Below are 12,704 nucleotides of genomic sequence, written 5' to 3'. Positions count from 1 at the left end.
AGGGTGACCTTGAATACCCAGATTTGAGTCTCTGCTTACACTGTTAGTTCTTCTGCTTTGATAGGATCTCCTATGACTGATTTTTCAGTTTGAAAGTACAGATCATACACTACTTAAAGTTGCAGGAGCACAAACAGAAGGACCAGCTGTGGAGAGTGGCTGGAGAGTGCAGGCATCTCCAGTCAGCTCTGGACCCCTGTCATTTTTGGGGGCTGTGTATAAATGGGTATGCAATATGGTCATCTCTGCTTTGGCCTGGCCACACTGGTGTAATTACTGTTGAGTGCTGTTAACCAGGTAGTTTAAGACCCGGCTTAAACAGAATCATCTTCTGTAACCGAGCAGAGTAAAAAATTGGCATGCCTGGACCAATTCAGCTAGCCTTAAGACTGGTTACTTAACATCTAATTTTCTCTTTCGCCTAAAAATTTGAATGAAATGGGACACACTGTGGACTGGGACTGTGGCCATGTTGGTTCAGACCTGAGTTCTGAGCAGGTAATGTATTTTGTATTGCTGAATGTTTGTAGAGTCAAAAATTTCCTTAATGATGTTTGTTTCCCTTCCACTAATTCTATTTGACTTTCTGTTGCTGTAGAGGATGGAGACCTATAAAAAAATACTCAGGGAGGAGTAGAACTATGCATGGTTTGCAGAAGACCACATCAAGCTTCACACAGGAGAAGCAACATACGCTTTCCTTACAGACAGTCAGTAGTACAGCACTTGCTCTTCTTGGAAGGTGAGTTAGCAATTAACTTTCTTGTTAGTTCCTTGTGGACCAAGCCTTGTTTGTCTCATCTCAGCAACATGGACACACACCACGTCTGAGACACAGTCATTTGTTGTCCTTTACTTTTGTATTCTCAGTACACAAGCACAGTCCTAAGCTTCAGAAAATTGTATCGAATGAGGAGGGGAGGGAGTTATCATTTAAGCATTCCCCATTCATGCACCTGTCTTTTGTCCTTCACTTTTCTCTCTATCATGAGACATGGTAGAAATTAGATCCTCCTCTGAAGAGGCAGATGTCATCTAATTCTTAAAATTCTTTTTACTATGGTAACTTTCTAGTGTACTGTTTATTGGAGTATTTTTCTGCTGCTAACCATTTCTTGCCTACCATTCTACTGTTCCTCAAATAAAAGCAACATGGAATGCCTTTTGACTTTGCAACAAATATTTATTTAACAAAATGGATGCCACCAACATATCTCTGAAATACAGGAATGTATAACAAATGTAACAACAGTTGGTTTCCAAAATGAAATCAACATCAAATATAAGGCAGGATATTTTGTGAGTTTTCATGCAAGAGCATATTCAAATGTTCCTTTATCCAACCCCTCAACTTCATCTTCCCACGTAGAAGAAGGCATACTACTGTAGGGGTCTAGCAAGATTTTGAAGCATCTGATAATTAGAAGTCCCAAGAAAACACACAAAATCCCCACAAAGGCAAAGCCTGTTTTTTGTTCTAAAGTCAGAGGGAAAGCAGACATTTCGTTGACACTCATGCTGGCTGAAGTGTTGCTGCAGTAATTACTGCTCATCATTGGGCATCACATCCTGGTGACTCTGTGGGGTTTTCACCTTGATTGCTTCTTTGCCTGCATAGAGAAGTAGAATCAGTTTGGTTAGTTCTAAATGGAGTGTGTATACCTGAGCTGTAGCATATGAACATTTGGAAACAAAAAACAGCTTGGAGTTTAGTAGTGTCCTGTTGTTTTTTCACATTAATTTAAATGTGATAAAATTGTGACTTTTAGCCTCTACACACCGTCTGCTTACTGGCCTTTGTCACAAGGCTACAAACACCATTTTCTGGCTTCCTGTCTCCTCAAGACAGCACAATTTCAGCACATGACTGTTGAAAACATCAATTATGATTAGCCAGTAATCCCCAAGGTCTCCATTTTGAGAAACCACTGTGTCTTCTGAAATGGCTTGACAGCTCAGTTCTTAAACTAGTTAAATTTGCAATGACCTCAAAGGGAGTTTCAGCCAAATAACGTGGCTTTTAGTCATGTAACTTAGCATATAAATCTAAATAAATAGATCCAACTTGTAAATTAAAACACACTGGGTGCAATTTCAGTCTTGGGCTCCATTTTCAGGAAAATGCTGTGTGCTTTTTGAGCTTGTCAGAAATTGAGCATACTGGCAGAATGGTCCCTTCACATTCCTCTATACATGTGTCCACTCTTGTGTGTGAGGAAAGATTGGTGGGAGAAGAGATAACAGAAGTAAATTCTGTTCCCCAAACCTTGTTGTCATTTGTTTCTCCTCCTTGGTCTTCTCCTTAAATGCATAGATAGCCTACCATGTTTGCAGGGATAGCAAATACCAGGTCTAAAGGAGCTCCTCATGGAGCTTAGGGGACAGACCCTGATGCACCTCCTAAGGAGGCAGAATGCACAAACATCTTCACCCTGCCATCGCCACCAGTAGAGCTCCATGTGTTTCCAGCTAGCAGAGACTTTTATTTTTGTAATTTTAGGGAGATCTTATGTACAGATTTTAATTGGGGGTGGGACTTGTTTATTATTATTTTGGGTTTTCCGTCAGATACTGAGATCACATATTTCTTTTGTCTCTGTAGACAGCCGGAGAGTCAGGGAAGGACAGGGACATCAGAAGTGCCAAAGGACAAAGGCATTATTACTCTAAGGTTGGAGCTTGAGTTTTTTGGCTTTTGTTAACACCTATTTAACTAATGTGCCTCAGGGGGAAAACTCTTTTTGTTAAGAATTCAACAGACTTCTCCCTCAGGGAATTCCCAGTATCCATTTATTTCTTGGCAGAGTAATTAGGCCACTAGGAGCCCTGTGCTGCCATGGCTACACTGCTTCAGGTACCCGTGCTGCTAGCCAGTTAATCGGGAGCACCAGGGTCTCTACTCTGTACCGCAGTCATGGCTGAAAGTAGCCACATCCCGAGTCAGCCCACAGATCCTAACAACAGAAAGAATAAAAAATAAAATTCGGTATTCCTGGGAAAACAGAAATGGACAGAGTTTTTATCTTGTTTGGTGTCTCCTTTCTCACTTCAGAATTTGTGGGAGTTTTGAGTATTTTCCTTAATATAATGAAAATTTTAAAACAAAGATTAAAAGGACAAGACATAAGTCTCTCTATTACTTTTGCAATAACCCCCAGTATAATAGCTATTAAATAATACAGTTTCCTTTTACAGTCTTCACACATTTACCAGAGCACAATCACCAACATTCTGTTTATTTTAGAGAGCTGTGTATGAGATCCATCCTTGTTTTGAATGACATTCTGCTCTTTGGGTCATGCTGGTTTAATTCCTGCTTAGTTGGAGAAAAGATCCAGATATACAGCCTATGGGAATTAGAAGTAATCCCAACAACAATCAATATTTATCTTCTGAAAACATGTCATTGATAAAGCCCACCTGCTGTGTGGAATTTCACTGGGCATACTTCCAGTTTTTCTATTATGTTTGACCTTATGTAGGGAAAAAAAAAATCACAGAAAGTTCAGTATCACAAATTTATGTCACAAGTCAGTTGATTTGAACAAGAGCCAGTCAAGGAAAAAAAGAATTACCTTCCAAAAATCCTAAGAGAATTGGTTACAAAAATGAAATTAAAGGCTTATATGGGAAAATTATATGTAGACACTACCTGGGAAAGCAAGACCCCAAAAAATTGATTGCTATCTTGAAAGACTTGCAGAGAAATCTTAGGGATAGGCTGGCCATGGAGAGCCCTGCATTTGAGCTGAGTCCAGAGAAGTATGTGTTTGAGGTGACATTTCATCATTATTCCAAGTCCTTTTCCAGGAACATGACTTCCACTCGTACTAATTTTGCAGGTTACACACTGGAATTGATGGGATCTGTTTGTCTATTCTGTGACTGTCAGGAGATGTTATGGAACAGATCTCTGTGTCCAAAGCTTGATTGATGCTGAAACATGAAGTGGTAAGAAATAGATATCTTAGACCTAGTTGGCAAGAGTTTGGCTGAAACAGCTGCATGAGAGAACAGTGGGCATTTTCCCTGGGGGCGGGCAATTGGTTCTGGAAACTCTAATATGCAGCTTTGTGTTCTTCTCTTTCTTGTCCTGAATTCCAGAAATTCTAATTGAAGCCTTAAAGTTCACAGAACATTTTGCTCTAATTATATATCCCCAAAACTGTGGTACCAAGGCTGACCTTGAGTGCCTTTTTGGTTTTGCATTTTTGTGCTGGGTACAGGTTAGATGTCCTCTCCCTTTCATTTGCTGCAGTGCATATGTCAATCATGAGTCAGAAGGCTGTGAATACTAACTAACATGGCCTGGATCCAAAAATCCTTCATGATAACCTTTAGGGCAGTACAACGGGGACAGGCATTATATTAGCTAGAATCTGCAGAGTCATGTTATAGGGACTGGTCTCAGGCTGATCTCTCTTGACTTCTTTTTACAGGTCAAGACTCTGCTTATCCTCTGATTCATTGGCTGTGTAAAACCAGCACATAAAGAAAATAAAAGGCCATTGGAGACCCTTGTGAGACCAGAAGAGAGTCCTAGAAAAAACAGGAATCAGGAAAACAGCTTAGCACATAGACAACTAAGGTAAGGAGAAGAGAGCTGGGGGTGCTGGCTGCACCTGTGGAGGTTGAAGGGGACCACAGACACCAAGTATTGGGAGGCAGACGGAAAAAAAGATGTTGAAATTCTTAATAGTCTAACAGCATCACCGCCCAATCTGGTGTGGACCAATCCCAACCCCAACTCTTTGGTGGTTTGGGTGTCACTTTTTTCAGTCCCAGCCTTGTGTTTCCAGAGAAGATTAAGTAGCCCCTAACTGTTAAATAAAGACTTCCTCTATCTTCCTTGTATTTTGGGTTTCAGTCCTTCCCTTGCAGAACCCCATAAAAGTTTGGGGTTTTTTGTAATGGCTCAGTACTGGAAACAGGTACCTTTATCATCTGCTCAAGCTGGGAGCATTCATCCTCTTGGTATGATTAAGCCTCAAGTGCCTGAAAACTCACTTCATAAATAATAGCATGCAACAAAATGGACCAAATCAGTTGCCATCTGTTCTCCCCTTGAATGTCTGCAGCCCAGCTGATGGTTCATGGATCTGGTCATTCTGAAGGTATTTCAAATAGTTTTGGTCCCAGGCTTGTGTTTCAGTGATAGCAAACCTGACTTGGAAAGGTGTCTGGGAGTTTCAGAAGCACATCATTTGCACTTGACTATCTGGTCAAGGAAACTGAACTGTATTCCAGGAATTGCTATTGCAGAAATTTGGCAAAGGAGGTGGTAGGATGAAAGGATTAGCAACAGAATGACCTAATGAAATAGAAATCAACATGAATTTGGAATTCTCCAAAGGGTCTGAGCTAACTGAGTTAACAACACACGGCCAGAAATGCTGCAAAAAAAGCACTGTGACCACACAGCCACTCTGTCATGCTCATGTGCTCACCACATGCCTGAATTCTCTAAATTATTGTGAAGACTCCCCTGAAGAGACAAGGTTTCTAAGACAACATTCAGGGACACATAAGGCAGGAAGGCCAGGGACTGCCTGGCAAATGAAAGCATGGCTAACTGTTCTGCAAGGATAGCAGAGCCCCACAATAACAGTGGTTTTGCAGAATGCTAATGCAGGGTACAGGCAACAGTTTTTCAGATAAATGGCATTCCCCTGCAAAGAAGCAGCAACCAGGCAGTGGCATTTCCAGCCTTCAGACAAGCAGTGAATTGCAGAAATGAGACTTTATCCCTGGTAAGCACACTAGCCTGGAGTCTCCATTGGATGACAGCTCCTGTGCTGTGATTTCAGATACGTGGTCTAGATGTAGATAATACAGAGAGGGACACAAACAAAGCCTTCACTAGCATCATCCTTAACTTGTCAACATAGAAGTGTTGCCTGCTTCCCCGGGCACAGAGGCTACAAGAGACCGAGCACCTGCAAAGCAATTGTTGCTGTGGGACTGCACGCCCAGCCCTCGCTTGCATCGCAGGCTTCCCTGGGCGAGCACATTTACGCGTCCACCCTCCCCGGCCGGCCGGCCGCAGCCCCCGGGTGCCTCCCTCCCGCAGGGGGGTGCGGCCCGGGCGGTGCCGCAAGGTCAGCCCCGCCGCGCCTCCCGCCCGGCCCGGCCCGGCCCGCCGCGCCGCCCGCGTACGAACCCTTCTCCTCCGCGCCCGCGCTGCCCATGGTGGCGGAGTGCGGAGCTCTCCGCGGCTCCGGGCCCGGTTCGCAGGTGTCGAAAGCCCAGGCGGGAGCCCCGACGGTTCCGACCCAGGAGGACGGGGTCCCGGGCGGCGGGGGTGACTCGCCGGGGGTCCCCTCGCCGCCCGGCGATGCGACCCCGCCGGGAGATGCTCAAACTGCCCTAATTAAAACATTAAACACGGCCGCTGCCGCCTCCTCCTCCTCCCCGCCCGCCCCCTTCCATCGCTATTCAGCCGCGCTCCTCTCCAGCCCCCCTTTGCACGGATTAAACTGAGGAGCGTGGAAACTTCCTGCAAAACACTACGTGCAGCGCATCGGTAAGGGCCCGGCCCCGGGCCGCTGCGGAGCGGGGCGGGAGCGGCCCTCCTCCTCCCCGCTCACCCCCCCCCGCCCCGGCTAACGGGCCCTCAGAGGCAGGGTGGTCCCTGTGGTGGCGAAGGATTGGGCTGCGGTGCCTGCAGGTGCGGGGCTGCCGTTCGCCGGAGCCGTGAGCCCGGGTACCGAGCAGCGCAGCTCCGCCGCCGGTGCGGAGCAGGACCTGTAGAGCCGCGCTAGGTGCGGCGGGGCCGCGCTGCTGAAACAGCCCCGGGCAAGCAGCGAGCTGAGGTTTATGCGCTGGTGCCGAGCTGCTTTGTGGAGTGAGCTAAAAGCCTCTTTGGCTGCACCTGCAGCGTGGCCTCGGGTCCTCCCCGTTTCTTTAATAGTAATAACGATTAAAGCGTAGAACATGCGGCGACATATGGCAGGGAGCCACTGCCGGTGTGGAAGCCCAGACTAGACTTCGCGTTACATCCTTTCATTAGCTCTGTTTAGCTGATGCAGGTTGTGTACGAGAGAGGCTTCCATTTGCCACAACAGCAGGTGTTTATGGTGGATAAGGAAAGAGGATTTCTTTTCCCAAAGCAGGATCTTTATATTGCACTAATAAACAGCAAATGTGTTTTAAATGATAGTAATTCCATTTTTGTATGACACCCTGGTGAATGCACCCCTGTAGGGATGCACGTGGGGCAGTGGAACGGGACTGTATCAGGGCTGTGCATCATGAGATTTTTGAATACTGGTGTAGAGATGCTAGAATCTCTTCTGTAGAAGGGAATTTACAATCTCCACACGTTTCTACAGGCTAGGTTAAACCTTCTCCTTCCTAATACGATCTGGGAAAAAGGTTTTGCACTGCCTGCCATTTTAATGCCTGGTTCTTGTGCTGTGGCTGCAGTGGGCTTCTAAGCACTGGGTAGTCTCGAAAAATAAAAGAAAAAAAAAGAAAAAAGTATTCTCCTGCTAGTAGAACTAATGGTTAAACTAATGGTCACACTAATGGTTAACTATGCGGTTGCTAATGGCTATTAGTTTGATCTTCTAATGTGGCAGCATCAGTCACATGGTAAGCAATGTCTGGTTTTGAAACTGTAAGTCAAGCTAATTTTTGAAGTGCCTCTCATATTTAAAGATCCATGACGACTTTGTAAATAGGCTGTTTTAAATAGTGTAAGATTGTGCTTTCAGAATATGTGTATCAGGAGCCTCTTCTGGTCCTAAGGAGATCTAATTTTCTTTTTTAGCCCTGTCCCTGATTTACTTGGTGCCCTGTGAATGTCCCTCACTAGAGGGAAACAGCTACGGTTTGGGATTCTATTATACCAAACACACAAGGGCTCAGAATTTCATGGTGCCACCCAATTTAGCACAACTGTTTTGGGAGAGTAACATAAATCCAGACTTTTCCTGTAATTGCTGAGTATTGCTATACTTGGAGTACCTTACTGTATGTAGGTCTTGGAAGTTGCCAGGACCACTATGCCTGCTCTGGCTTGGAATGAGGGACAGTATAGACAGTAGTACATAACCTCTGAGTGGGTATGTCTTACCTCTTCTGTCAGATTTTGGGCATGGATGCTGGGTCTTTCGTTACCATTTTTCCTGCAAAAGGTTTACTTGTGGGATCTCCCTCCCTATAAATATACTATCCTTTCCTCTTGTTATTCTTGTGGGAGTGAATGTTAAGAGATTAAAAAAAACCCACATTAAATAACTGCCATTCTTGTACTATGTTGTGGTGGAGGTTGCTGAAATCATGTGATTCTTTCTAGGAATATGGCACTTGTGTTCAATTTTAAAGACTTTTGGGTTTATGTGTTGGAGATCCACTTTTCATGGAAATGAAACTGGAAAAGAAGCTGGCAGACAGCAAGGGGGAATGTGTCTCCTTCAGCTACTGGCTGTCAGCAGGCAAGTAACAGTGTTTCAGTTCAAAATATTATATTTTAAAATGGAAGTGTGATGGTATGACTTCATCTTTTCCTGTATTTTATTGCTTTTTCACTTGAAAGTCACTAGTTTTGCTCTTGTAGAGGAATAGTGATTTATATTTTGCTTTTTGTAAGGCAAAATGGATAGCAGTGTAGGTGTGGCTGTTCTGGGTACATGGGCAAATGGAGCATTCACTGCTCTTCACTTTCTATTTCTTTATCAGGCTCCATCTTCTTTGTGTTCAGCAGAACAATAGCTATTACTTCCACATGACTTCAATCATATTTGTCATTGATTTGATCCTAATTTGCCATTTGATTTGATCCTCATTTAAGAGCATCCTCAAAGCAGAGCTCTTGAATAGAAATATTTTATAATAATCTAGTAATTTGGGAGGTTTACCTTGCAAATTCAATGGGCCTAATTTAAGGTTGGGCAAGGCACTTAAGCCAAGTGGGTGCCAGCAAGCTAAATGCAAGAGGGAATTCTTAGAGCTGTTAGCTGGTTAATACTGTTTGATGTTTAAGCATCACTTGAGTGGTGGAAGTGTCAAGAAAATGTAACTGTTTTGAGGGATAACTCCATTGTAACTTGATCAGTTTAGCTTTAAACAGTGTTCCTTCCAAGCAAACTCTCCCTTCAGTTGCTAGAAATTTGAAATGGGCTGATGGAGGTGGGGTCAGTGAAGAATATTGTGCACAGAAGAAACAGGTCAAGTTGAAACTCCCTTCCTAAGCAAATTTAGGCAAGTCTAAGCAAGTTTACGAGAGCATGTATCATCAGAAGGCATTAGTTATGGGGGAGATAAAAGCTGTAATACAGGGCCACAGCAAAAGAGTGAAGATTATATATTAATTTGTGTATCGATCAGAGTTATAAGGGGAATTACTTTATGTAATTTAATTCAGGTATTTAATGTTTTTAAAAGGATAAGCACCTCTATGCTACTATGGGTTTTTTTTCTGTAGTCTCAAAAGATCTGAATCTCTCTTTGTGCTTGTCCAAAGGCCATGCTTTTACTAGGTACTGGCTTCACTGGCATCTTAAACATGTGGTCTACAGTCCTGGGGGTCCATAGGGTAACTCCTTTAGTGACTGCCAGGAATGAAGCAGCAAAGCAAGTTCTACAAAGCAATCTCCCCATGTTAAACATCTGAGTGGGCCCACTCTTCAAATAAGAAAAGTGTAGTGGCTCAGAAACTGAAGAAGGTTGAAAATGGTGGCTTTTAGGTCCAGCACACATGGATATTATAGTTGGGGAAGGTGGAAGGGTGCATGAGTAGAGTGAAAAACAACAGTGCCACCTGCTGTGAGTGGGACAGGAGAGTTGGTCCATGAGGAGGGCAGATGTCCCCAGATGTGTCCCCCAGCTCCCCCTCGGGGCTGGGGCAAGCCCGGGCCAGGATGGGGAGGGCAAGGGGCCTCTGTGGCCTTCGGTGGGGTGGGCTCTCGTTAGAGCTGCAGCAGGGAGGTGTTCACTGCGGCACTGAAAAGGGGAGGTGGTGGGTAAATTAGAGGCACCCCGCCTGTCATTGAGGACCACATCTGCTGTGGGAGGAAGGACCAAAATGCAAGCAGGTTGCTCAGGGTTTTTTTCTTTTGTAACTTCAGCAGCTGGAGTAAGGATTTAGGGGAAGAGAGGGGAATGTGAATTTTTTTTCCAACAGAAGACCAGTAAAAGCGCTAATAAGCCCCTGATGTTGTGCAGCCTTTTAAGGGTAAAAAATACGTCATTAGATTTTAGGCTTTTAAACTTTGGTCAAGAATTGCATAACAATGGAAAAAAATAATATGAGAATTAGCGAGCTTTAAGCCCTCAGAGGAGGGAAAAAGGGGTTAGATCCCTGCAGCCCAGATAGAGCAGGTTCCTGTGACCGATCCCATGTTGTGGGCACAGGAGCTGCTCCATTTTTGTGGCTGTACATACACAACGCGCAGCACAACAGCTCAGCGCCGGGTTGCGCTCCTGCCGCGGGCTGCTGCACCCCCCCTTTGCCGGGAGAGGGGCGGTTGAAGACTTATTCGGGATATAGGGGGAGGGCAAGAATGCCAGAGAAGGCAAACTGGTGAGGTGTGGAAAGGATGCGGGACCGAGGAGTAAGCAATCGGCACCGCAGGTGGGCAGGTCTGTGCGCTGGGCGCGCTGCAGGGAGCGCGGGTGGGATGCCTGCCGCAGGACGGGCTGTTGCATCTCAGAGTTTGCCCTTCTGAAGTGTAAAATACTTTGTTTTGCAAAGTTAAAAAAAAAATAATCAACGAATCAACACTTTTCTCAACCTGGAAAGATAACATTTAATTGCAAAGAGAGCGTTTGAGGAAGATCATATATGCTTTACTTAAGGTCCATTACAACTATGCAAAGGAGGTGTCGGTTGCAGAGCAGGGTTGTGGGGTTTGGGGTTTTTTAAGCACAAAGTAAACCAGTGCAGGTTGGGTGCAGCCTTAGGCAAGGCAGACTGGTTTGGAAAGTATTGTGGCCGTGCAAAAAGGAATCTTCAAATGAGATGCAAAAGTCAAATGGTTTACAGAGCAAACCTGTTTAAGCAACCTTTCTCCAACTTATACTCAGGGCTTTCTGGAGAAAGGTCAGGGTCACCATAGCAAACAAAACAAGAAAAAACTACAGGGAATCATTCACCGTGCAGGCATCATATAGATGAGAACAATTACTGACTGGAAACAGTCATTTACAAAAGAAAAAGTCAATGGTGTTTGAAATGTAGGAGGCTCGGAAGTCCCATTCCCTCAACTTCCATACAAACTGACTTTCAGGAAGCTGGAACTTGTCCATGAGTACCACCTGATGAAAGTATTGATGGATCATGTCTTAACTGGGAAGAAAAATAAAGACAGTATTGAAATAAACAAAAAAACAATTAAAATTATTCTAAAAGGATGGTGATACAGATTTGATCATAGCAAGTTGAGAGCAATGATTTGTCAGTGAGGACTTGAATTTACTGGAGAGTTATTATATTGAAAAGAATGCTAACACAACACCAGTAATTATTTTAACTCTGTAATTACTGCTTGTACAATAGACTTCCAAGGGTAGTTCCTTTACAGTTGCTTCTATTTAAATATATATACAAGAACAGTAATAATATTCCATTATCCTCAGCTCCCTGTGTAAATTAGTACTGTCAGCTCTCTGCTCGCCAAGAATATACAGCCATAATGCTATACACCCTACCTGTAACTGAGAACACTATTTACATTAGCAGAGGATGAGAAGAATTTGTTAGGACAGAAGATCAAGAACACTTTCAGCAGTTTTGTATTAAACGAGGGATCCCCTTCTAACAGGAGCATTCCTCTGAGACCACATCTATCTCCTGAAAGGACAGGAACAGAGGCAGAAGAGATGTTGGAAGCCTGTGTATCAAAAGGTTATTTTAAAATAATAGTCTCAGGAGGGATCAGTAGTGTGTAAAAAAAGAGACTTTCTCAACACGAATACAAGCAGAGATACTCTTTTTCCTTTCTTTCACTTACTGTGCCAAGTAGATTTTTAAATTTTTATTGCAGTCATTTTATACGCAGAAATCTTCCTAGGGAAAACTCAAGCTTTTCTCAACACAGTTTTGTAGACCAGAGACTCACTTTTTAATCCCAATTTACCCATTGGCTCCGTAACAGCTCTTTGTGGCATTACTCCCCATTTTTATTATTGTTCTCTGAAGACAGAAATACCAAGAACAGAAATACTGAGTGATTACATGTGAGACTAGGATGCAAGAATCCCATAAAAATCCTGAAACAGGCAACTGAGGTAAACAGAAGCCTATAAATAGGAGTTGTGGTGTGAGGACCAAGCAAAGCTGGTAGCACTCCTCCAGGCTTTAAGCTAAACCATGCCTCTGCGCAGCTCCAGGACAAAACTCCTCTCTCCTTATCACTGTACAGGTTGTATGTTATCAGGATTTATGACAAAGCATATTGAGTGGCAACTAATTTTACTGGTGCAGAACTCTGTGTGTGGTGGGCCAAAAAGGCAAACAAGCTTAAGAAGGTAGTAGTTGAAACAGCCTGTAGATTATTTGGAACAAGTAGGCAAAATGCGTGTTGGAGAGTCAGTAGTACTTCCAGTTACCAGTATCCACGTGCCTGTGGGCATAGGAATTCAGCATCAGCTGCTTGGTGCCATAATACTGGGTTAGGGAGCACACGAGTCCAACAGGTGAGATGCTTTGTGCAAAGCACAACTGAACAGGGGTTTGGTAACAGGGTTTAGTCACCTGAACA

The 12,704-nt window shown here is 44.0% G+C and overlaps 1 protein-coding gene across 1 annotated transcript; it reads right to left on the bottom strand.

Moving 5' to 3' along the window:
• Positions 1-1,307: 1,307 nt before the first annotated feature.
• Positions 1,308-1,556, bottom strand: CTXN2 (cortexin 2; the record flags this gene model as incomplete). Its single annotated transcript, XM_084268000.1, has 1 exon — positions 1,308-1,556. One exon carries the CDS (start codon positions 1,554-1,556, stop codon positions 1,308-1,310), a length of 249 nt encoding a protein of 82 aa, XP_084124126.1.
• Positions 1,557-12,704: the final 11,148 nt, after the last annotated feature.

This window comes from Gallinula chloropus (assembly GCF_964237585.1).
Source record: "Gallinula chloropus genome assembly, chromosome: 9".
Taxonomy (NCBI): Eukaryota; Metazoa; Chordata; class Aves; order Gruiformes; family Rallidae; genus Gallinula; species Gallinula chloropus.
The sequence above is the reverse complement of the archived record's forward strand: the minus strand, read 5'-3'. Positions and strand labels throughout refer to the sequence as shown.